At 39.9% G+C, this 26,445-nt stretch overlaps 1 protein-coding gene across 4 annotated transcripts in view; it reads right to left on the minus strand.

Moving 5' to 3' along the window:
* The window catches only part of PDE7A (phosphodiesterase 7A), a 302,393-nt gene extending 276,411 nt beyond the window's left edge, over positions 1-25,982 (minus strand). For all 4 annotated transcript variants that reach the window (XM_053715083.1, XM_053715081.1, XM_053715082.1 and 1 more), the window contains exon 1: positions 24,515-25,982. In XM_053715083.1, coding sequence (XP_053571058.1) covers positions 24,515-24,652 — 138 coding nt within the window. In that variant the 5' untranslated portion in view covers positions 24,653-25,982. The remainder of the gene's footprint in view (positions 1-24,514) is intronic.
* Between the last annotated feature and the right edge of the window lie 463 nt (positions 25,983-26,445).

Consider the following 26,445-nt stretch of genomic DNA (forward strand, 5'->3'; position numbering starts at 1 on the left):
TAAGTTTACTAGGGCTGGTGAATAGGAGGAATGCACTTTAAAAGCACAGTAGATCCTGCCTCTTTCCATCAAAGGACCAGTAAATACAGTAGATTTGTATAATCACACGCATGATAAAAAGACAATGCAATAGCACTTTGTCTGAACGTCAAATGAGTAGATTTTTTTCTGACAAATTTCAAAGTTATGTATATTTCCCACTCCTCCTGTATCATGTGACAGCCATCAGCCAATCATAAATGCATATACGTATAATATTATAACTATGCTTTATTTATAAAGCATTAAAGTGTCAGTAAATCTTGCTATTTTATGTTTCACATATAGGCAGACTAATGTTTTTATCACTATGCTATTTTTGTTTTTTAAGTAAACTTTTTAAAAATTAAGTTATAACATTTTGAAGTTACTGAAAATAACCGTTATGGAAGTCCTCATTTACTGCCCACCAAGCCGCTCCTGCTCTGGGAGTGTTTTATCGGCTAACGGTTCATCCCATAGGAAGGGCTACAAACGCCCCCATTCCTCCCATTACTGCTCGTTCACAAACTTCTGTCTGTCAAGTGTTTCTCGCCAGCTACTCAAACTGCGCATGCGCTTTAACAGCGATATGCTAAAGACTGGATTGCATGCCCAGTATGTCTCCAGCAATCCCCGTCAATCAAAGAGCGTGCACCCCTGACGCTCAAGGAGCTGTGCGATCGATATCCAGGGGATTGGTTAGGATTAAGAAGCATGGTAAAAATTCTATATACATAAGAAGTACTGGGCGGGCGGTGTTTACACCCTACGTGTAAGGTTAGCGGTCTGTTTTATGTATGTTATAAATGTTTTTTTATTGTGAGATACCGCTAGACTGTCATAGTTGCATAAGGCATTTAGTAAATCCGAAATCCTACATTTACTGTCCCTTTAAAATCTGCAGCGCTGTCCATAGGTACAAAAGATAAAAGTACAACAATGATACAATATTTTACATTTTTTTAATTCAGTGAATTCTTGCACACGCTCCGTAGGAACTGGCGACTCAAAAAGTGTAAATATAAAAAAAGGACTGTGTACATTTTGTTAATGGAAGTGAATTGGAAAGTTGTTTAAAATTGCATGCTTATGCACACCACACAAGGGTACTGGGTCATAACTTTTCTCTGCAGGTCAGTCATTGTATCGAGTACTGGTGACAATTTTTTAGATGCCATTTTTTCCCCTGTAGTTAGAGATATAATTATTCAGATTTACCTGCAAAGCAATGTGCTATAAAACACCAAACATGCAGAAACAAAAATATTATAACTGCTGCAAAACTGCACTGCTATAGATGCTGCCTGGTCAGCATATTTTAAAAGTTTCTTGAGGAAATTCAAATGGGAAACCATGAAAATGTTTAAAGGGACAAAATAAACAATGTATAATTTGATGTGGTTGTATAATGTTGATTTTAAAAAAACAACAACAAACAAAACAAAGAAAACACTAAGATACATATAATTATGTTTACTATTCAAATGTAGTATTTATGCAGCTATTTACACTCCCAATGAGGTGTTGGAATGCATAGTGAAGTATTTAGCAGTTTGACTGATCCTGCTACATGCTATTAAGTGACTTCTTAGATTAACACACTAACGGCTAGATTACGAGTTTTGCGTTATGAGGGGTGCGGTACTAACTTGCACGTTATTCTCACCGCTCACTTTCCTACAGCGCTGGTATTACAGGTTTTCAGAAACCCGGCGTTAAAAGGCAAGAAGTGAGCGTAGAGCAAAATTGTGCTCCATACCGCACTCCAATACCAGCGCTGCTTAAGTCAGCGGTGAGCTGGTTGTACATGCTCGTGCGCGATTTACCCGTAGACATCAATGGGGAGAGCCGGCTGACTTATTAACCCCTAATCTGCCACTCCGGACATCACCGCCACTATAATAAATAGGGTTGCACCGATACCGATACTAGTATCGGTACCGATACCAAGTATTTGCATGAGTACTTGTACTCGTGCAAATGCACCGATACTTAAACCGATACCTCCACTTCCTACCCATATGCTATATTGTGCCTTTTTTTCAAACTGCATGTTCCCATTTCATTTTAAACTGGAGTGGAAACTAAACTAAAAATTGTTTACTACTGTTCTGCCAATAAAAATTGCTGTTATTTGTATTATTGTAGGAGAGATCACTGTACCTCGTTCAGACAAACCCCTGAAGTACTGGGCAGTTAGATTTCCAGCTCTGGCTAAAATGGCCCAAAAATATCTTTCTGCCCCATGCAGTAGTGTGGAAAGTGAAAGACTGTTCAACTTAGAGTCGAACCTCCTAACTGATAGCAAAAACAGACTTATAGCTGAACATGCAGAGATGCTTCTAACTTGCCACTAACTTTTGAAAAATTATTCTAATTGTTCGATTCCCTTTTTTACTGCTAGTTCTCATCTTGCACAATTATGTTCAAAACATACTGTACTCTGAGGAACATCTATAGCCAGGGCTGGACTGGGAATAAAAAGCAGTCCTGGAAAAATATGAAGACAAGCCCTATTTCCGTTGAGTCAGTAGAATGCACGTAACATTTTTCTCATAGGGGTTTACTGGGACAATCCTTCCCCAATATTTTTTTCAGAATTAAATTATATTACTTTGTATTAAATACAAATGTCAGATTGATGTTATATAACAGCCCTACAACCCAATTGCATCACCCCTTTAAATTTAATATTTTATTGTAATATTTTTTATTTATAAAAATGTTCTGTGAACTTTGACAAATAAAACAGTTTTATTATTTCATAATGTATTTTGAGTTACAGTCCTTTATAATTATAAAGAAGGAATCTTAAATAATTTGTCTGTATTGTGCTTGGTAAACTGTCACTTGACATAAAAAAAAGTATCGGTAATTGGTATCGGCGAGTATTTGAAAACAAGTATCGGTACTTGTACTTGGTCATAAAAAAAATGATATCGGTGCAACCCTAATAATAAACATTAACCCCTAAACCGCTGCACTCCCGCCTCCCAAACATTAGTTAAATATTATTAACCCCTAATCTGCTGTCCCTAACATCTCCGCCACTATACTATATTTATTAACCCCTAAATCTAAGTCTAACCCTAACCCCCCCTAAATTAAATATAATTAAATTAAATCTAAATCAAACCTACTATTAATAACAATAATTCCTATTTAAAATTAAATACAGGTGGCCCTCGGTTTACAACGGTTCAATTTGCACCATTTCAGAATAACAACCTTTTTTTCAGTCATGTGACTGTTATTGAAAAGCATTGAGAAGCAGTGCATTCATTAAAATAGCCAGTAGGTGAAGCTGTCTGCTTGTGTTGCAGCAAAGATATGCAAGCCAAGCACACAAGCAGGTTGAAATTAATCACTGTAGCTAGCTAGACCTGAGCTATCAAGCAGCTTTCAAAGGAACAAGATCTTCCTGTCTAGAAATCCGTCTGGATTGGAATGCATAGAAAGAACTGTTTGCAAAAAATTGCAAGTAAAGTCTGTGTTGTGTGATTTTTTAATAGGTTTAGAATGCTGTTTTAGCAAATGTTTTTGTTCATTTAACTATATATTCTGTGTCTAGTGCTGTTTAGCATTTAAAGTCTTCATTTCAAAGCTTTAAAAATAATGTATTAGGTGTTACTTATGACAATTTTGAAAGGGGCCAGGAACCAAACTCCCTCACTTCCCATTGACTTACATTATAAACTGGGTTTCAATTTACAATGGTTTCAATTTACAACCATTCCTTCTGGAACCTAACCCCGGCGTAAACTGAGGGCTACCTGTACTTACCTGTAAAATAAACCCTAAGCTAGCTACAATATAACTAATAGTTACATTGTAGCTAGCTGAGGTTTTATTTTTATTTTACAGGCAAGTTTGTATTTATTTTAACTAGGTAGAATAGTTACTAAAGAGTTATTAACTATTTATTAACTACCTAGCTAAAATAAATACAAAATTGACCTGTAAAATAAAACCTAACCTGTTACTCAGAGTTATGGGGCAGTTGAAGCACAGCTTAGACAAGATAATATTGTGAAAAGTGCAGACATGAAAGGGTTAAAGTGATGGTAAAGTTACCTCTGTCTATCAAGCATAGCATTATGGCTGAAAAATCAATATAAGTTTAATTCATCATTTTATATATGGTATTGTATATATCAAGTTATTATCTTTAGAATGCATTTTCTTTACGTCCTCTAATTCAACCCATATATTATTTATTTTTTTTCGCTCTTGATCACGTTTTTCTCAGCACCAATTGAAATTTCGGCCGTTAGGCGGCCGTCCCTCCGCATAATCCGCCCCCCTTACTCGTCTGCGCATGCGATATTGAATGTATTAACACATTCATTACCATGAATCCTAACCCTACAATTAAATAAATTCCCTAAATTAAATACAATTAACTAAATTCAATACAATTAGCTAAATTACAAAAAAAATAAAACACTAAATTACAGGAAAAAAATAAAATTACAAGATCTTTAAATCAATTACACCTAATCTAATAGCCCTATCAAAATAAAAAAAAAACCCTAGCCTAAACTACCAATAACCCTTAAAAAGAGCCTTTTGCCTGTAAAAAAAAAAAATTAATACAAACAACCCCCCCAACAGTAAAACCCACCACCCACACAACCAACCCCCCAAATAAAACCCTAACTAAAAAAAACTAAGCTCCCCATTGCCCTGAAAAGGGCATTTGGATGGGCATTGCCCTTAAAAGGGCATTTAGCTCTATTGCAGCCCAAACCCCTAATCTAAACATAAAACCCACCCAATACACCCTTAAAAAATCCTAACACTAACCCCCGAAGATCCACTTACAGTTTTGAAGACCGGACATCCATCCTCAACGAAGCTGGCAGAAGTGATCCTCCAGACGGGCTGAAGTCTTCACCCAGACAGCATCTTCTATCTTCATCCTTCCGACGTGGAGCGGCTCCATCTTCAAGACATCCGGCGCGGAGCATCCTCTTCAGTCGACGGCTTCTTCTACAATGACGGTTCCTTTAAGTGACGTCATCCAAGATGGCGTCCCTTAGAATTCTATCAGCCAATCGAAATTAAGGTTGAAAAAATCCTATTGGCTGGTGCAGTCAATAGGATTGAACTTCAATCCTATTGGCTGATCCAATCAGCCAATAGGATTGAGCTTGCATTCTATTGGCTGTTCAAATCAGCCAATAGAATGCGAGCTCAAGCCTATTGGCTGATTGCATCAGCCAATAGGATTTTTTCAACCTTAATTCCGATTGGCTGATAGAATTCTATCAGCCATCAGCCAATCGGAATCTCAGGGACGCCATCTTGGATGATGTCATTTAAAGGTACAGTCATTGTAGAAGAATACGTCGATTGAAGAGGATGCTCCGCGCCGGATTTCTTTAAGATGGAGCAGCTCCGCGTCGGAAGGATGAAGATAGAAGATGCCATCTGGGTGAAGACTTCTGCCTGTCTGGAGGACCACTTCTGCCGGCTTCGTTGAGGACATCTTGCCGCTTGGATGAAGACTTCTCCCAGCTTCGTTGAGGATGGATGTCCGGTCTTCAAAACTGTAAGTGGATCTTCGGGGGTTAGTGTTAGGATTTTTTAAGGGTGTATTGGGTGGGTTTTATTTTTAGATTGGGGTTTGGGCTGCAATAGAGCTAAATGCCCTTTTAAGGGCAATGCCCATCCAAATGCCCTTTTCAGGGCAATGGGGAGCTTAGGTTTTTTGTTAGGATTTTATTTGGGGGGTTGGTTGTGTGGGTGGTGGGTTTTACTGTTGGGGGGTTGTTTGTATTTTTATTTTTTTACAGGTAAAAGAGCTGATTTCTTTGCCCCACAAAAGGCCCTTTTAAGGGTTATTGGTAGTTTAGTTTAGGCTAGGTTTTTTTTATTTTGGGTGGCCTTTTTTATTTTGATAGGGCTATTAGATTAGGTGTAATTAGTTTAAAGATCTTGTAATTTGTTTTTTATTTTCTGTAATTTAGTGAGGGGGGTTGTAATTTAGCCAATTGTATTGAATTTAGGGAATTTATTTAATTGTAGGGTTAGGTTAGGTGTTAGTGTAAGACAGGTTAGGTTTTATTTTACAGGTCAATTGGTATTTATTTTAGCTAGGTAGTTATTAAATAGTTAATAACTATTTAGTAAATATTCTACCTAATTAAAATAAATACAAACTTGCCTGTAAAATAAAAATAAAACCTAAGCTAGCTACAATGTAACTATTAGTTATATTGTAGCTAGCTTAGGGTTTATTTTACAGGTAAGTATTTAGTTTTAAATAGGAATTATTTAGTTAACGATAGTAATTTTATTTAGATTTATTTTAATTATATTTAAGTTAGGGGGTGTTAGGGTTAGACTTAGATTTAGGGGTTAATAAATTTAGGATAGTGGTGGCGACGTTGGGGGCGGCAGATTAGGTGTTAATAAATGTAGGTGGGGCGGCAAATTAGGGGTTAATAGTATTTAACTAGTGAAACACACACGCAAAAAAAAAAAGAGGCCATGAAACAAAATGTTTCTTTTATTATTCAAATAGAGCATACAAGTTTAAAGAACTTTTCATTTTACTTATTTTATCAATTTTGCTTCCTTCTCTTGGGTACCCTTTGCCAAAGGAGCAGCAATGCACTCCTGGGAGCTAGCTGAACACATCAGATGAACCAATGACTAGAGGCATATATGTGCAGCCACCTATCAGCAACTTGCCCACAGTGGTGCATTGCTACTCCTGATTCTACCTAGGTATACGTTTTAACAAAGGATAACGAGAGAAGGTAAATTACATAATAGTAGTTGTCTATCTCTGCTCTATCTGAATCATTTCATTTGGAATGTACTGTCCCTACAACAGAAAAAAGTACTGATTAAGATCCCACCTAGGTACACTTAAGGCACAATTAAAAACTTTCATGATTCAGAAAGAGCATGAAATTTTAAACAACTTTCCAATTTACTTCCATTATCAAAATGTGCAGTCTTTATATTTACACTTGTGCAAGAATTCACTGAATATACGTATATGCATTTGCGATTGGCTGATGGCTGTCACATGATACAGGAGAAGGGGAAATAGAATTTGTCAGAAACAAATGTACTACTTATTTGGAGTTTAGACTAAGTGCTATTGCATTGCCTTTGTGTCATTCATATCTACTGTATGTACTGGTCCTTTAACTACTGAAACAGTTGGGCACCATCATACCATATCTTTTTTTATTATCTACAAGAAAGAATGGCATTTCAAATACTGACATCTTTTGACAAATAAAATGTTAAGTTAAAGCTGCACAGCAACATTATCTGAGTATATAACTAGTGGAATATGCTGTATTTCAGATTCACTTAGAAGCATTGGTGCAATACTTTAGTGATATCTTTACCCTACATGCCCAGAGGCAGAACTTTTCTTCACTTTCTGCGATGAGATTTTTTTAGTGAAAAATTTTCTGCAGGTAATTTTTAAATAAAATAAAATTTTAAATTAGACAGTTACACTAAGGCACCAGTTTAACTGCAATGTGTTGGTTAACTGAAGAATCAAACAATTTTTAATGCTTTATAAATAATTGCATTGTAAATTAGCTTCATACAAAAAAAAGAAATTTTAAAATGTCTCTTGAATAAATCTGTTTCCTTTTCTCTTGGTATAACATAGAAATGTAGTAATAAAAAAGATGCAATTATCATACTAATGTCTTACATTCAGAATAAACAGCTTTGCAGACTGGGAAAGGCTAGGGGGCGGGTATGAAAAAATCTTTGAGAGCCAGTCAAAAAGCAATGTGCTGCTGCTTTGCAGCGCTACTGCATATTTGACAACTCACTTCAAACAGCATTTTGCTCTTGATGCACTGTGTTAAGGAAAACTTACACACTGCAACCACAGCACAGCTCTGTTTGAAGAGAACTGTCAAATGTGGAGCAGCAATACAAAGTTCAAGCGCTAAAAGTTCCTGCATGTGTCCTGTTCTTTCTGCAGACAGGCTGCATTTTCTGCGATGACATCTCAGATCACTGTATGTTCTGCCTTGGGGCCTACATGCAACCAACGTCACACGTTCACACATTTCCCCATAGTGCAAAACCACCTACAATCTAAGAATGCAAAAACTTTAGAGCAAAAATGTTTCTTAAAAGGGACAGACTCCAATAGAATTTGTATTGTTTTAAAATATAGATAATCCCTTTATTAACCATTCCCCAGTTTGGCATAACCAACAGTTATATTAATATACTTTTTACCTCTGATTACCTTGTATCTAAGCATCTTCTAATAGCCCCCTGATCACATGACTTTGTATTTATTATCTATTGACTTGCCATTAGTACCGTACCGTGCGGAGTTAAATCTTAAATAACTTCTCAGGCGTGGACACAATGTTATCTATATAGCCCACATGAACTAGCAGTCTCCTGTGGTGAAAAGCAAATACAAAAGTATGTGATAAGAGACTGTCTATCGAGCCTTTGAAACAGGCAGAAATTTAGAGGTTTAAATGTTATAAAGTATATTAATCTAACAATGTTGGTTGTGCAAATCTGGGGAATGGGTCGTAACGGCATTATCTATCTTTTTAAACAATATCAAATATTAATGTAGACTGTCCATTCAAGCAAATGTGAACTACAGTTCACTTTAAAAATTCTACTACCCTTTAATTAAAAGCATCCATATAAAAGGGTTTACATAAATTAAAATGACAAAAATATCCCAGCTTACAGAATAAAAAAAAAACATCATTCTAAATGTCTAAATATTATTGTTTTTTGTCACTCTTCACAAATTTAAGAAATTTTTCCCTTTTCTGATGTTTCCATACTAAGCATGGAGATGCATTTTCCTGCAAAAACAGAATTTATGTTTACCTGATAAATTACTTTCTCCAACGGTGTGTCCGGTCCACGGCGTCATCCTTACTTGTGGGATATTCTCCTCCCCAACAGGAAATGGCAAAGAGCCCAGCAAAGCTGGTCACATGATCCCTCCTAGGCTCCGCCTACCCCAGTCATTCGACCGACGTTAAGGAGGAATATTTGCATAGGAGAAACCATATGGTACCGTGGTGACTGTAGTTAAAGAAAATAAATTATCAGACCTGATTAAAAAAACCAGGGCGGGCCGTGGACCGGACACACCGTTGGAGAAAGTAATTTATCAGGTAAACATAAATTCTGTTTTCTCCAACATAGGTGTGTCCGGTCCACGGCGTCATCCTTACTTGTGGGAACCAATACCAAAGCTTTAGGACACGGATGAAGGGAGGGAGCAAATCAGGTCACCTAAATGGAAGGCACCACGGCTTGCAAAACCTTTCTCCCAAAAATAGCCTCAGAAGAAGCAAAAGTATCAAACTTGTAAAATTTGGTAAAAGTGTGCAGTGAAGACCAAGTCGCTGCCCTACATATCTGATCAACAGAAGCCTCGTTCTTGAAGGCCCATGTGGAAGCCACAGCCCTAGTGGAATGAGCTGTGATTCTTTCGGGAGGCTGCCGTCCGGCAGTCTCGTAAGCCAATCTGATGATGCTTTTAATCCAAAAAGAGAGAGAGGTAGAAGTTGCTTTTTGACCTCTCCTTTTACCAGAATAAACAACAAACAAGGAAGATGTTTGTCTAAAATCCTTTGTAGCATCTAAATAGAATTTTAGAGCGCGAACAACATCCAAATTGTGCAACAAACGTTCCTTCTTTGAAACTGGTTTCGGACACAGAGAAGGTACGATAATCTCCTGGTTAATGTTTTTGTTAGAAACAACTTTTGGAAGAAAACCAGGTTTAGTACGTAAAACCACCTTATCTGCATGGAACACCAGATAAGGAGGAGAACACTGCAGAGCAGATAATTCTGAAACTCTTCTAGCAGAAGAAATTGCAACTAAAAACAAAACTTTCCAAGATAATAACTTAATATCAACGGAATGCAAGGGTTCAAACGGAACCCCCTGAAGAACTGAAAGAACTAAATTGAGACTCCAAGGAGGAGTCAAAGGTTTGTAAACAGGCTTAATTCTAACCAGAGCCTGAACAAAGGCTTGAACATCTGGCACAGCAGCCAGTTTTTTGTGAAGTAACACCGACAAGGCAGAAATCTGTCCCTTCAGGGAACTTGCAGATAATCCTTTTTCCAATCCTTCTTGAAGGAAGGATAGAATCCTAGGAATCTTAACCTTGTCCCAAGAGAATCCTTTAGATTCACACCAACAGATATATTTTTTCCAAATTTTGTGGTAAATCGTTCTAGTTACAGGCTTTCTGGCCTGAACAAGAGTATCAATAACAGAATCTGAGAACCCTCGCTTCGATAAAATCAAGCGTTCAATCTCCAAGCAGTCAGCTGGAGTGAAACCAGATTCGGATGTTCGAACGGACCCTGAACAAGAAGGTCTCGTCTCAAAGGTAGCTTCCAAGGTGGAGCCGATGACATATTCACCAGATCTGCATACCAAGTCCTGCGTGGCCACGCAGGAGCTATCAAGATCACCGACGCCCTCTCCTGATTGATCCTGGCTACCAGCCTGGGGATGAGAGGAAACGGCGGGAACACATAAGCTAGTTTGAAGGTCCAAGGTGCTACTAGTGCATCCACTAGAGCCGCCTTGGGATCCCTGGATCTGGACCCGTAGCAAGGAACTTTGAAGTTCTGACGAGAGGCCATCAGATCCATGTCTGGAATGCCCCACAGCTGAGTGACTTGGGCAAAGATTTCCGGATGGAGTTCCCACTCCCCCGGATGCAATGTCTGACGACTCAGAAAATCCGCTTCCCAATTTTCCACTCCTGGGATGTGGATAGCAGACAGGTGGCAGGAGTGAGACTCCGCCCATAGAATGATTTTGGTCACTTCTTCCATCGCTAGGGAACTCCTTGTTCCCCCCTGATGGTTGATGTACGCAACAGTTGTCATGTTGTCTGATTGAAACCGTATGAACTTGGCCCTCGCTAGCTGAGGCCAAGCCTTGAGAGCATTGAATATCGCTCTCAGTTCCAGAATATTTATCGGTAGAAGAGATTCTTCCCGAGACCAAAGACCCTGAGCTTTCAGGGATCCCCAGACCGCGCCCCAGCCCATCAGACTGGCGTCGGTCGTGACAATGACCCACTCTGGTCTGCGGAATGTCATCCCTTGTGACAGGTTGTCCAGGGACAGCCACCAACGGAGTGAGTCTCTGGTCCTCTGATTTACTTGTATCTTCGGAGACAAGTCTGTATAGTCCCCATTCCACTGACTGAGCATGCACAGTTGTAATGGTCTTAGATGAATGCGCGCAAAAGGAACTATGTCCATTGCCGCTACCATCAACCCGATCACTTCCATGCACTGAGCTATGGAAGGAAGAGGAACGGAATGAAGTATCCGACAAGAGTCTAGAAGCTTTGTTTTTCTGGCCTCTGTCAGAAAAATCCTCATTTCTAAGGAGTCTATTATTGTTCCCAAGAAGGGAACCCTTGTTGACGGGGATAGAGAACTCTTTTCCGCGTTCACTTTCCATCCGTGAGATCTGAGAAAGGCCAGGACAATGTCCGTGTGAGCCTTTGCTTGAGGAAGGGACGACGCTTGAATCAGAATGTCGTCCAAGTAAGGTACTACAGCAATGCCCCTTGGTCTTAGCACAGCTAGAAGGGACCCTAGTACCTTTGTGAAAATCCTTGGAGCAGTGGCTAATCCGAAAGGAAGCGCCACGAACTGGTAATGTTTGTCCAGGAATGCGAACCTTAGGAACCGATGATGTTCCTTGTGGATAGGAATATGTAGATACGCATCCTTTAAATCCACCGTGGTCATGAATTGACCTTCCTGGATGGAAGGAAGAATAGTTCGAATGGTTTCCATCTTGAACGATGGAACCTTGAGAAACTTGTTTAAGATCTTGAGATCTAAGATTGGTCTGAACGTTCCCTCTTTTTTGGGAACTATGAACAGATTGGAGTAGAACCCCATCCCTTGTTCTCTTAATGGAACAGGATGAATCACTCCCATTTTTAACAGGTCTTCTACACAATGTAAGAATGCCTGTCTTTTTATGTGGTCTGAAGACAACTGAGACCTGTGGAACCTCCCCCTTGGGGGAAGTCCCTTGAATTCCAGAAGATAACCTTGGGAGACTATTTCTAGCGCCCAAGGATCCAGAACATCTCTTGCCCAAGCCTGAGCGAAGAGAGAGAGTCTGCCCCCCACCAGATCCGGTCCCGGATCGGGGGCCAACATTTCATGCTGTCTTGGTAGCAGTGGCAGGTTTCTTGGCCTGCTTTCCCTTATTCCAGCCTTGCATTGGTCTCCAAGCTGGCTTGGCTTGAGAAGTATTACCCTCTTGCTTAGAGGACGTAGCACCTTGGGCTGGTCCGTTTCTACGAAAGGGACGAAAATTAGGTTTATTTTTTGCCTTGAAAGGCCGATCCTGAGGAAGGGCGTGGCCCTTACCCCCAGTGATATCAGAGATAATCTCTTTCAAGTCAGGGCCAAACAGCGTTTTCCCCTTGAAAGGAATGTTAAGTAGCTTGTTCTTGGAAGACGCATCAGCCGACCAAGATTTCAACCAAAGCGCTCTGCGCGCCACAATAGCAAACCCAGAATTCTTAGCCGCTAACCTAGCCAATTGCAAAGTGGCGTCTAGGATGAAAGAATTAGCCAATTTGAGAGCATTGATTCTGTCCATAATCTCCTCCAAAGGAGGAGAATCACTATCGACCGCTCTTATCAGATCATCGAACCAGAAACATGCGGCTGTAGCGACAGGGACAATGCATGAAATTGGTTGTAGAAGGTAACCTTGCTGAACAAACATTTTTTTAAGCAAACCTTCTAATTTTTTATCCATAGGATCTTTGAAAGCACAACTATCCTCTATGGGTATAGTGGTGCGTTTGTTTAAAGTGGAAACCGCTCCCTCGACCTTGGGGACTGTCTGCCATAAGTCCTTTCTGGGGTCGACCATAGGAAACAATTTTTTAAATATGGGGGGAGGGACGAAAGGAATACCGGGCCTTTCCCATTCTTTATTAACAATGTCCGCCACCCGCTTGGGTATAGGAAAAGCTTCTGGGAGCCCCGGCACCTCTAGGAACTTGTCCATTTTACAAAGTTTCTCTGGGATGACCAACTTGTCACAATCATCCAGAGTGGATAATACCTCCTTAAGCAGAATGCGGAGATGTTCCAACTTAAATTTAAATGCAATCACATCAGGTTCAGCCTGTTGAGAAATGTTCCCTGAATCAGTAATTTCTCCCTCAGACAAAACCTCCCTGGCCCCATCAGACTGGGTTAGGGGCCCTTCAGAAATATTATTATCAGCGTCGTCATGCTCTTCAGTATCTAAAACAGAGCAGCCGCGCTTACGCTGATAAGTGTTCATTTTGGCTAAAATGTTTTTGACAGAATTATCCATTACAGCCGTTAATTGTTGCATAGTAAGGAGTATTGGCGCGCTAGATGTACTAGGGGCCTCCTGAGTGGGCAAGACTCGTGTAGACGAAGGAGGGAATGATGCAGTACCATGCTTACTCCCCTCACTTGAGGAATCATCTTGGGCATCATTGTCATTATCACATAAATCACATTTATTTAAATGAATAGGAATTCTGGCTTCCCCACATTCAGAACACAGTCTATCTGGTAGTTCAGACATGTTAAACAGGCATAAACTTGATAACAAAGTACAAAAAACGTTTTAAAATAAAACCGTTACTGTCACTTTAAATTTTAAACTGAACACACTTTATTACTGCAATTGCGAAAAAACATGAAGGAATTGTTCAAAATTCACCAAATTTTCACCACAGTGTCTTAAAGCCTTAAAAGTATTGCACACCAAATTTGGAAGCTTTAACCCTTAAAATAACGGAACCGGAGCCGTTTTGAACTTTAACCCCTTTACAGTCCCTGGTATCTGCTTTGCTGAGACCCAACCAAGCCCAAAGGGGAATACGATACCAAATGACGCCTTCAGAAAGTCTTTTCTAAGTATCAGAGCTCCTCTCACATGCGACTGCATGCCATGCCTCTCAAAAACAAGTGCGCAACACCGGCGCGAAAATGAGGCTCTGCTTATGCTTTGGGAAAGCCCCTAAAGAATAAGGTGTCTAAACCAGTGCCTGCCGATATTATTATATCAAAATACCCAGATAAAATGATTCCTCAAGGCTAAATATGTGTTAATAATGAATCGATTTAGCCCAAAAAAAGTCTACAGTTTTAATAAGCCCTTGTGAAGCCCTTATTTACGATCGTAATAAACATGGCTTACCGGATCCCATAGGGAAAATGACAGCTTCCAGCATTACATCGTCTTGTTAGAATGTGTCATACCTCAAGCAGCAAGAGACTGCACACTGTTCCCCCAACTGAAGTTAATTGCTCTCAACAGTCCTGTGTGGAACAGCCATGGATTTTAGTGACGGTTGCTAAAATCATTTTCCTCATACAAACAGAAATCTTCATCTCTTTTCTGTTTCTGAGTAAATAGTACATACCAGCACTATTTCAAAATAACAAACTCTTGATTGAATAATAAAAACTACAGTTAAACACTAAAAAACTCTAAGCCATCTCCGTGGAGATGTTGCCTGTACAACGGCAAAGAGAATGACTGGGGTAGGCGGAGCCTAGGAGGGATCATGTGACCAGCTTTGCTGGGCTCTTTGCCATTTCCTGTTGGGGAGGAGAATATCCCACAAGTAAGGATGACGCCGTGGACCGGACACACCTATGTTGGAGAAATCAGCACTTTACTAGCTACTGGTTTCTGACGCATGCGCTTTCATGTCCTTTAGAAGTTAATTAAACAAAAAACATTTAAGCCAGCTTCAGGAAATACAGATTATGGTATTCATTATTCATTGAATGATGGGGACAGATCCCTCAATTATATAGGTAGATAGTAACAACAAGCCTGAAGGAGCACAAAATGAAAGTTTATTCATCCCAGGAAAAAAAAAATGTAATACATTCTTTCAGAAGCAAAGAAAAAATAGTTTCCTTTGTCCTTGAGCACCATACTGATATGTATACAAATACAGATGGTGTAAATATATTTATGCTTCACATACTTCAGGAGAGCAAAGCAATTGCCGATTGCCATGGTCTCCGGACCTCACGGTCTCATGCCTAAAGCCCCTTAATATAAATGTTGAAAAAAAAATGTTTAAGTGTTTTATTCAGAGTTATGGGGCAGTTGAAGCACAGCTTAGACGAGATAATATTGTGAAAAGTGCAGACATGAAAGGGTTAAAGTGATGGTAAAGTTACCTCTATGTCTATCAAGCATAGCATTATGGCTGAAAAAATCAATATAAGTTTAATTCATCATTTTTATATATGGTATTGTATATATCAAGTTATTACCTTTAAAATGCATTTTCTTTATGTCCTCTAATTCAACCCGTATATTATTATTTTTTCGCTCTTGTTCACGATTTTCTCAGCACCAATTGAAATTTTGTCCGTTAGGCGGCCGTCCCTCCGCATAATCCGCCCCCCTTACTCATCTGCGCATGCGATATTGAATGTATTAACACATTCATTACCATGCGCGTTATAGTTTTGCACATGCGTATTACTTCGAAGTAAGGAATCCTTTCAATAGCGATATATGCAGCTGCTGTCGGTCATGTATCAAATGGTAATGAATGAATAGAGTAATATTCATTCAATACTATATTACAATGTAAGTTAGCGCGTTAGCATTTGGAAATCTTGAACGGCGATTGGTGCATGCGCATTTAGGGACTGCAGCGTGAACGCCCATTTTACAGATGCAGAGAGCGTGTGGGACCACTGAAGAAGTCACAAAGATAAGAAGACGGAAGTAGGGCTTGGGAGGAGTCGTGAGCGAAGCGGTAGGGATTTTTAAATATAATTTTTAATGAAAAATATAAAAAAAAAAAAAAAAAAAAAAAATACTTAGCAACTAGATTAGGGTCAAATGGATAGATGCTAGGTTGTGTTGAATAGTGTCAAACTTACCTTCACTTTAAAGAGACACTGAACCCAAATTTTTTCTCTCATGATTCAGATAGAGCATGCAATTTTAAGCAACTTTCTAATTTACTCCTTTTATCAATGTGTATTCATTCTCTTGCCATCTTTATTTGAAAAGCAAGTTTAGGAGCCGGCCCATTTTTTGTTTACAACCTGGGTTGTCCTTGCTGATTGGTCAGCACCAATAAACAAGTGCTGTCCAGTGTCTAAACCAAAAATTGGCTGGCTCCTTAGCTTCGATGCCTTTTACAAATAAAGATAGCAAGAGAACAAAGAAAAATTGCTAATAGGAGAAAATTAGAAAGTTGCTTACAATTGCATGCTCTATCTGAATCATGGAAGAAAAAAAATTTGGGTTTAGTATCCCATTAATATTGCCAGGCCCCCTTCCTAAACCGAGCTCTACTACCCAACAGGTAAAAAAGCATTATTGTACCAAATTAAACCCAAAATTCTATTTATGCCACCTACAACTATTAAAGCACTACCATCAAACTTATACACTGGCATTATTGGTTGCCCTAAATTATGTTTAAGTTATACCATATACAAGACCAAGTGATAAAACAAACCGTAGATAAGGAGGAAATATCCCTCTGAACTTGATTTCATCCACTATAAGTTCATTCTTCATTCTTACACATCTGCCCTTCACTTAGCCAAGCAAACTTCACTCCTTAAACATCACTTCTCTACTTTCAGCTCTCTCTTCTACCCACCTGCAACACCCCCTTCATCTGCCTTTAGAGCTCAAGACCTGGCAGACTAAATTTTAAAAAAAACACGTACAATCCGAAGCAAAATCCTGACACCAGCCTGCAATCTTCCATCGTCACCCCAGGTCACCCCCTCTGTATCTTCCCCTCAACCACTGAGAATGAAGTGTGTTTCTTATTGACTTCTTCACACCTCACTACCTGCCCGCTTGACCCGATTCCTTCTCATCTTATACCTTGTCTGTCTTCCACCCTCACTCCAGCTCTTATTCACATCTTCAACCTATCCCTTTCTACGAGTTCATACCAATCTTCTTGCAAACATGCAAAGGTCACGCACATCATCAAAAAACCCTCCATTGACCCCAATTCTCCTGCAAACTACCGCCCCATATCACTATTTCTACTAACTTCAAAACTCCTGGAAAAACTAATTTTGAACGCCTAACCTGCTTCCTATCCTCCAACACTCAACTGAGACTGCCCTCACCAAGGTTACTAATGATTTTCTTTCTGCTAAATGTTATGGCCACTACTCTATGCTTATCTTACTTGACTTCTTAGCTGCCATTGACAGATGACCACCCCCTCCTCCTACAAACTCTCTATGTCTCAAAGCCCTGTCTAGGATTCACTCTCATCTCTCTAGCAGGTACATTTTGGTGTCTATTTATACTTCTTCACTGAGTAAACTTAACAGCTATGGCTTTAAATATCACCTCTAGGCTGATGATACTTAGATCTACCTCTCCACCCCTGCCCTTTCTAATGTCAGCAACTGCTTATCTGGCATTTCTTCCTGGATGGCCTCTTAGCACCTAAAGATTAACATGTCAGAGACTGAGCTCCTTCTAATCCCCACTCTCTCTACTCCAATTTCTGACTTTTCCATCACTGTTGGCGGCATCACTATCTCCCCATCACCCCAAGTCTGCTGCCTTAGAGTTAGACTTGACTCGAATCTGTCCTTCACCCCCCACATCCAATTTCTCTCTTTATCCTGCCGCAACCACCTACGCAATCTCTCCAAAATTCATCCATTTCTGAGCGCTGACACCACTAAGCAACGAACCCACCCCCTGGTAATTTCCTAACATTAGTACAGTAATAACCTACTAACTGGCCTCCCTCTCTCTCGCCTCTCTCCCCTTCAATCTATCCTAAATGCCCCTGCCAGGCTAATCCCCCTTTCCTGCCTCTCTGTAAGTCTCTTCACTGGCTCCACATTCACCGCAGAATTAAATTCTCACCATGACCTACAAAGCCCTTACCATTGCTGCCCCCCCATTACTTATCCTCACAATTCAACAAATATACTCCAGCCGCCCCCTAAGGTCCAACAATGAACTGCTCATTGCATCTTCTACCATCACCTCCTCCCATGCTAGACTGCAAGACTTCTCTTGTGCGGCACCAACCCACTGGAACGCACTTCCTTAAGACATGTTTATTCAAAGAAGCCTACCACCCAACTCCGTAACAAATGAATTCCACTTACTTAATAATTGCCTTCATCTAACTCTGTACTAACATTATTCTCACCCTTGCAGTCCCCACCTCATGTTTCTTACTCTTCTAGATTATAAATTCCCAAAGGAATAGGGCCCTCAATTCCGTCTGTATTTCTTTGATAAATTTTGTCCTGTGTCTTAAAAATATTGTGTAGTTGTACTTTTATTTTTTGTACCTACGGACTGTGCTGCAGAATTTGTTGGCACTTTATAAATAAAGAACAACAACAACATTGCTATAAACATTGTTACCATGTGGCTATAGACATGTGCACACTCAAGCTCACTTTAGGATTATTCTTTAACAAAGACTAGGAAAGAGGTGTACTAGTATACCACCTCTGCCAGTCAGACTGTAAGGGTCAGGGGGAACGAGGGTTAACTAAACCAAAACCCTAGCACTATAACCAGTGTACAAAACAGGGTTAACTAAACACGCCCTCTACAGTCAAGGCTATATATTCACCCTGCAACCAGCTTTGCCACAGATAGAGCTACTTGCTTATCACTAACAAAGTGTGGGTACGAAGGGGTTAATCTTACAAGGCCTTCAGATGCCTTATCCCAAACCTTTATTAGGGCATAAGAACCAACCAACATTAACCCCCAAATCCTACCTACACCTCCCCAAAAATCAATGTTTACAAATATCCACCTTTGCTACCAGGTTGCAACATACAGAGCTATTAGCAAAGCTATGACAAGACAGAGAGTGTGAGCATGAAGGGGATAACTTCACAGGGTCCTCAGACACCTTATCCAAAATTCTTACCAGGGCATAAGGATCTACCCAAAATAATCCCCAAAATCCTGCCAATACTTCCCAAACATAATTATTCTGGGCTTTTTTGGCTACCCTTAAATAACAGTTGCATTAACACCTACAGAAAACAAATATATCAAAATAATACTTTGGTGACGTTATTCTCAAGATAAGGAAATTGTGAATTCAGATACTAGAGCACAAAGAAATCTGATATTTATATTTGAATCTTAAAAAAAAAAAAAGTAATTAGACAATACACACAATTGCAAATATATATATATATATTTTTTTTTTTTAATGAATATGAAACCGAAGTTTTTTTTCTTTCATGGAATCAAATAGAGCATGCAATTTTAAGCAGCTTTCTAATTTATTCCTCAATTGTTCTTAGTTCTCTTGGTATCTTTATTTTAAAAAGCAGGAATATATGCTTAGGAACCAGAGCATTTTTGGTTCAGCACCAGATATGCTGTCCATCTGTGTAGCTACACCAACCTTTATCACAGGCTGAAAATAATGATGCATTCCTGACATGTTTCTACTCATTCAAGAACATTGCATAAGCTTCCCAAATATTTGTAACGTGCAACTGTGCATATCTGACAATGTTTTACAGAATCAACGAGGATCAGTCCAACACAGACCTATGATTAAGATTTTTTTATTTTTTTTTAAATGCTTTAAAGAAAGCAGTCCATAATCTAATGTCAACATTACTTTGCATCTCTTCCCAAGCAGAACACTTAGGTCAGGACACCATCCTGTTAGTTTGATCAAAAGACTAGGGCTGGGAAAACAAAGCCTTGCAAAAAGCTAGGAAGGATAAATCATGCAGTCTGCATGACACCTCTTACTTACATTTAAAAGGTCTGAAGAGAACTGGTCACTTTTGGGAGCTCCTGTAATCATTAGATGATGTCACCTGAGGTTACCCAATTCACCAGTTACTATAGGAGACTCTAGATCAGTATTAAGGCTGTGACACACTGCAAGCGGAGCGGCGCGAGGCGTGTACATGCGGCTGTGCGCACTCAGTGTGTCCTGCCTTTTCATCTCTGAGCACTCTGCTGCGTCAGGTCGTGTAGCTAAGCGCTCAGAGATTAACCCCTTAATGACCACAGCACTTTTCCATTTTCTGTCCATTTGGGACCAAGGCTATTTTTACATTTCTGCGGTGTTTGTGTTTAGCTGTAATTTTCCTCTTACTCATTTACTGTACCCACACATATTATATACCGTTTTTCTCGCCATTAAATGGACTTTCTAAAGATACCATTATTTTCATCATATCTTATAATTTACTATAAAAAATTTTTTTATAAAATATGAGGAAAAAATTGAAAAAAACACACACTTTTTCTAACTTTGACCCCCAAAATCTGTTACACATCTACAACCACCAAAAAACACCCATGCTAAATAGTTTCTAAATTTTGTCCTGAGTTTAGAAATACCCAATGTTTACATGTTCTTTGCTTTTTTTGTAAGTTATAGGGCCATAAATACAAGTAGCACTTTGCTATTTCCAAACCATTATTTTTCAAAATTAGCGCTAGTTACATTAGAACACTAATATCTTTCAGGAATCTCTGAATATCCATTGACATGTATATATTTTTTTTTAGTAGACATCCCAAAGTATTCATCTAGGCCCATTTTGGTATATTTCATGCCACCATTTCACCGCCAAATGCGATTAAATACAAAAAATCGTTCACTTTTTTACTAATTTTTTCACAAACTTTTGGTTTCTCACTGAAATTGTTTACAAACAGCTTGTGCAATTATGGCTTAAATGGTTGTCAATGCTTCTCTGGGATCCCCTTTGTTCAGAAATAGCAGACATATATGGCTTTGGCGTTGCTTTTTAGTAATTAGAAGGCTGCTAAATGCCACTGCGCACTACACGTGTTATGCCCAGCAGTGAAGGGGTTAATTATGGAGCATGTAGGGAGCTTTTAGGGATACTTTTAGCTTTAGTGTAGTGTAGTAGACAACCCCAAGTATTGATCTAGGCCAATTTTGGTATATTTCATGCCACCATTTCACCGCCAAATGCGATCAAATTTAAAAAAACGTTAAATTTTTCACAATTTTAGGTTTCTCACTGAAATCATTTACAAACAGCTTGTGCAATTATGGCACAAATGGTTGTAAATGCTTCTCTGGGATCCCCTTTGTTCAGAAATAGCAGACATATATGGCTTTGACGTTGCTTTTTGGTAATTAGAAGGCCGCCAAATGCCGCTGCATTTCACACGTGTATTATGGCTAGCAGTGAAGGGGTTAATTATGTAGCTTGCAGGGTTAATTTTAGCTTTAGTGTAGAGCTCAGCCTCCCACCTGAAACATGAGACCCCCTGATCCCTCCCAAACAGCTCTCTTCCCCCCCCCCCCCCACCCCACAATTGTCCCTGCCATCTTAAGTACTGGCAGAAACTCTGCCAGTACTAAAATAAAAGCTATACTTGGGCTTTTTTTTTTTTTTTTTTTTTGCATATTTACATATGCTGCTGTGTAGGATCCCCCCTTAGTCCCCAACCTCACTGATCCCCCACCAAACAGCTCTCTAACCCTCCCCCTCTGCCTTAATGGGCGCCATCTTGGGTACTGGCTGCTGTCTGCCAGTACCCAGTTTAGTAACAAATGTGCCTTTTTTTAAAAAAAAAAATCCCTTTTCTGTAGTGTAGCTTCCCCCCCCCACAAGACCATCCCCCCACCCCTTCCAGATCCCTTAGCTGTTTATTTGTAATATTTTTAAACTTTTTATTTTAACTTTTCACAGCCTTATTTTTCCGTAGTGTAGCGGTTCCCTCCCGCTCCCGCCCCGTGCACGCGCCCGCCCGTGCACGCTCCCGTGCGCGCTCCCGACGGTTCCGCTCCCCTTCTCTCCACTCGGCACATCGATGGCCGCCCACCCGCCTCCCAGACTTGCTCCCACCCACCAACGATACCGGCCACCGATGTCCGGTGCAGAGAGGGCCACAGAGTGGCTCTCTCTGCATCGGATGGCCAAGGGGGGTTATTGCAGGATGCCTCCATATCGAGGCATCACTGCAATAACCGGAAAGCAGCTGGAAGCGAGCAGGATCGCTTCCAGCTGCTTTCCAGACCAAGGACATACGCCACACGTCCTCGGTCATTAACTGTATTTTTTCTGAGGACGTGTGGCGTACGTCCTTGGTCATTAAGGGGTTAAATATTTCAACTTCAGAAGCGATACAATGCGGAGCGAAGCAGCTGCTTAGCCTCGCGCCGCATCGCTTGCAGTGTGTCACAGCCTTTAGGCCTATCCTATGCAACTTCTATGCATGCAATTAGAATATATTTTATTTATTTATTTTTAATAAATCAAATGCATACACATTTAGGGCTTGGTAAATCCCTGCATATCTGGAGGCATGAAGCCTAAAATTCTTGACATGGCTCTTAACTCTTTGGAGTCAAATATGCATGACCACTGAACATTATCAAGTGTAACACACACATATATATATATATATAATATAGAACGAAGAAGGGTCCAGACAGGGAGCTCAAAGCAAAAGGTGAATGTTTATTGGCAACAGTATAAAAGCTTCTAAGATATATTTACTAGGCAAATGGCTATGATGAACAGCAGAAAAGGGGCTGGGGTGGGCGTCTGACGCGTTTCAGCTCCTTGGGAGCCTTAATCATAGACAGAATGTTGCCCTAATGCCCTGTTCTGACTGATATAGACTATGCTGACTTACCATTGGATAGCCTGACCTGCCTGTGTTATTTATGGGCGTATACTTATTGTGGAGAACTACCTGTGTAAGGTTGAATGCCTTATGCTGTGAAAATGTAATTCTCTGAATTGTTAATTTTATTAATATGTGTATATACCCTTGCTTGTACCCTATTCACCATAGACTGATAATTTAATAGATAAACGAGTGAAAGAGAAAGATGTATAAAGATATATGAACCATTTGAATAATGAGTTTACGTATTCTTATATTTAATAATTAATAATTACTACTAGTCTAATAGCATTGTATGATAAATATATACCAAATTATGTATGTGATCATACATTTTTACTGCTTATTATAGAGGGTAGCAACTCAGTTATATTCAACTTTCACTAATTCTAAATAGGTGAGTGTAAGGTTAATATGCTAGGTGCTGGATACATATTTGAATAACCTAAGAGTGGATTTTAGTTGGTATATATAGGGGTAAAAGCCGGATCCATCTCTAATTTAGACAAAGACACACAAATGTAAGTGTTTTCCACACAAAAACTTCTAGATCCAGCAAATTTTTTTTACACAAAAACATCTGGGTCCTTTCAGAACCAACACTTTTTTTTTTTTTACAGAAAAACAGCCGAATCCATGTCTAATTTAGACAGATACACATAAATTTAAATGTTTTCCACACAAACACATCCAGACACTTTTGTATCCAGCAATATCCTACACAAAAACATCTGGGTCCTTTCAGAATCAAAACTTTTCATAAAATTAGTCAGATCCTGTCGGATCCATGTAAAATTAGGCAGATACACAGAAACGTAAGTGTTTTCCACACAAACACATCAAGACACTTCTGGATCCAGCAATTTATTTATTTTTTTACACAAAAAAACATCTGGGTCCTTTCAGAACCAACAATTTTGATAAAACAGTCAGATCCTGCCGGATCCATGTATAATTAGGCAGATACACAGAAACGTAAGAGTATTCCACACAAACACATCCAGACACTTTTGGAGCCAATAATATTTTACACCAAAACATCTGGTTCTTTTCATAACCAACACATTTTGTTTGTGTTTAAATATAGCATTGGATTCAGCAGTTGGTTCTGGTAGGATCCTGATGTTTTTGTGTACAATAGCTTTGGATTTAAAAAAAAAAAAAATAAAAAAAAAAAAAAAAAAAGTTGGTTCTGGAAGGACCCAGATGTTTTGTGTAAAATAAATGTGTGTATATCTGTCTAAATTAGACATAGATTCAGCAGGAGCCCGCTGTTTTTCTATTAATAAGAATTGGTTCTGGAAGGACCCAGATGTTTTGTGTAAAATATTGTTGAATTCCAAAAATGTCTAGATGTGTTTGTGTGGAAAACACTTACATTTGTGAATATCGGTCTAAATTAGACATGGATCTAGCAGGATCTGGCTGTTTTTCTGTAAAGAAGTGTTGGTTCTGAAAGGACCCAGATGTTTTTGTGTAAAAAAAAAAAAAAAAAAAAAAAAAAAAAAAGGTGGATCCAGAAGTGTCTGTATCTGTTTGTGTGGAAAACACGTACATTTCTGTGTAACACACACACACATTAATAAAAGTACAAACCAGATAAATAGCTAACCACATTTTGCCGATACTGTATGTAGAAATATTTATCCACAAATGTATAACAACAAATACCTTTACACAAACACTTAATATCATACGTGAAACAACAAGAATACAGAAAGAATGGAAATTTTGCGAAAACGTAACATGCATGATACCCCTGGGTCCTCAAGGGGTTAAAGATGTGCTACATCTGTTTCCTTACCTGAGAAAGCTGCCGGGGATTGGTGCATCCAAAGAGTGCTGAACTGGAGCTGAAGCTGATGGCACCTCTGCGGCTTAGGACATGCTTGGGTACCGGCCTGTCCAGGGGCAGCACCGGCAGCTGGTAACATACTTCCATTGAACAGTGCCTGAGGAGGGCTGTCCCTCCAAGGCAACCCACCAATAAACACAGAGAGGAGACAGACACAAAGCAAAATATCTGAGAGATGGGCCCACACTGATGTGCACCTCTGCATCAAAATACTAGGGTAGGCGAATAGATGCGAAATTAATGTAACCAGGGTACAGACTGTTTACAGCCATCCAGTAACTGCCCCTTTTCCCCCTTTACACACATAAAGATGTATATTAAACAGTTTAATGGGAACACAATGTTGGATATCATTAAGCACGGGATGAATTTCCTGGAGATAACAGAAAGGAAATGGCACTGCGGGTGAATATAGGGAACAGCTGATGGAAGGGTAAGATCAGGGGCTGTGGTAGTTAAAATAAATCAGTAATGGAAGGAGGTAGGACTGATGCCCCTGGCCTGTCTCCCTGCAGCACCCAGAGGAGCAGGAGGATACGTTCTGTAATCTATTAGCTGGAGCACAAAGTAGCAGAGGGATTCCCTTATATAAAACGGTGTGGTCCTGCAGGGCCCGTGCTGGCAGCACCCGGTGGGCTTCCTGGCCGTGCTGCCTGGTTAGGGCTTCTCTCTGAGCTTCGCTCTCTTCTCCTCCTTTCCTGCGGACTCTGCACTCCCATCTTCCCCCCACTCAGTAATGTCACAGCCGAGGCATCTCCCCAGCAGCTGCAGGCCCTGAAAAAGGCTAGTCGTTGGGGAGGAGGGGGTGACTGCTCCTTTTGCAAACCCCAGCCAAGACAACAGATATCCGCTCCTTTATATGGCTAGTTGATTTGGGTATACTAGATCCAGTGCTTGTTGTGTGTGTACTACAACCGTGTGCGCGCAGCAGAGCCGCAGCCTGGACGTCTCCAGCTCACTCACCAGTTCTCCAACTCTCCATCCACCCCTTTATCTGTCGCCTATTGTCCGGCCACTAAATAACCAGGTCTGCTCAGTTTCCCAAAAATGCAAATCATTGGGGGGAGGGAAGACGTACAATCTTTTGTTTCACTCCCCTCCTCCGCCTCCTTATACCTTCCCTAATAAAAACAATGCGTTATTCTGACTAGGAGCTTGCCAGGCACGGTACAGCTAATATATTTTGCTTCGGTGGAGGAGGAATGCATGGGAGCCTTTTGTCTGCACTCCAGGAGATTCCTGCCTCTAGCTGCATGCAGAATCCCCGGCTACACAAAAATCTCCCTCCTCTAACAGAGAGTTGAGGTGGATGCTACTTAGAAAGAAAAATAATAATAATTTCCTTAAAGGTCTTTAAAAATGATAACAGTAACCTAAAAACAAAATAAATAATGCTCTCAGCACATTCCCATATCGCAGGCTGCAGACACCACCTGCCGGAGGCGGGGCGTCCTCACCCGGGCTGACACTGGCTTTAGCTACCCTCTACCGCTTGTACAGTTTTCTTACCTTCATTACTATTGGTTAAAATGTTCCATATTTCCCGTAAGCGCGAATCTCATTGGTTGTATAGCATCACAGGGTGATCCCCGTGTTCTGGCTTTCAGGCTGGAGTGTGTGTGTTGACTTGTAGGCAGGGGTATCCCAGCTCTCTGGGTTTGTCCTTGTGCTGATCCGCATCATTGCAGGTGACTCACGTTCTGTGCATTGGGATTTCAGTTTACAGTTTGAAATACTCACGTTAAAGAAAATCAATAACATGGCTTTGAGGAATTCATATTTATTTAGATTTTGTTTTGCATCATTTTAAAATAATTCACGTCATATGTGTTGTAGTTTTTACGATAATGTTTTAAAAAGTATTTTTTTTTATATAACTT

The sequence above is a fragment of the Bombina bombina genome, chromosome 5 (assembly GCF_027579735.1).
Source record: "Bombina bombina isolate aBomBom1 chromosome 5, aBomBom1.pri, whole genome shotgun sequence".
In the NCBI taxonomy this organism is placed as follows: domain Eukaryota; kingdom Metazoa; phylum Chordata; class Amphibia; order Anura; family Bombinatoridae; genus Bombina; species Bombina bombina.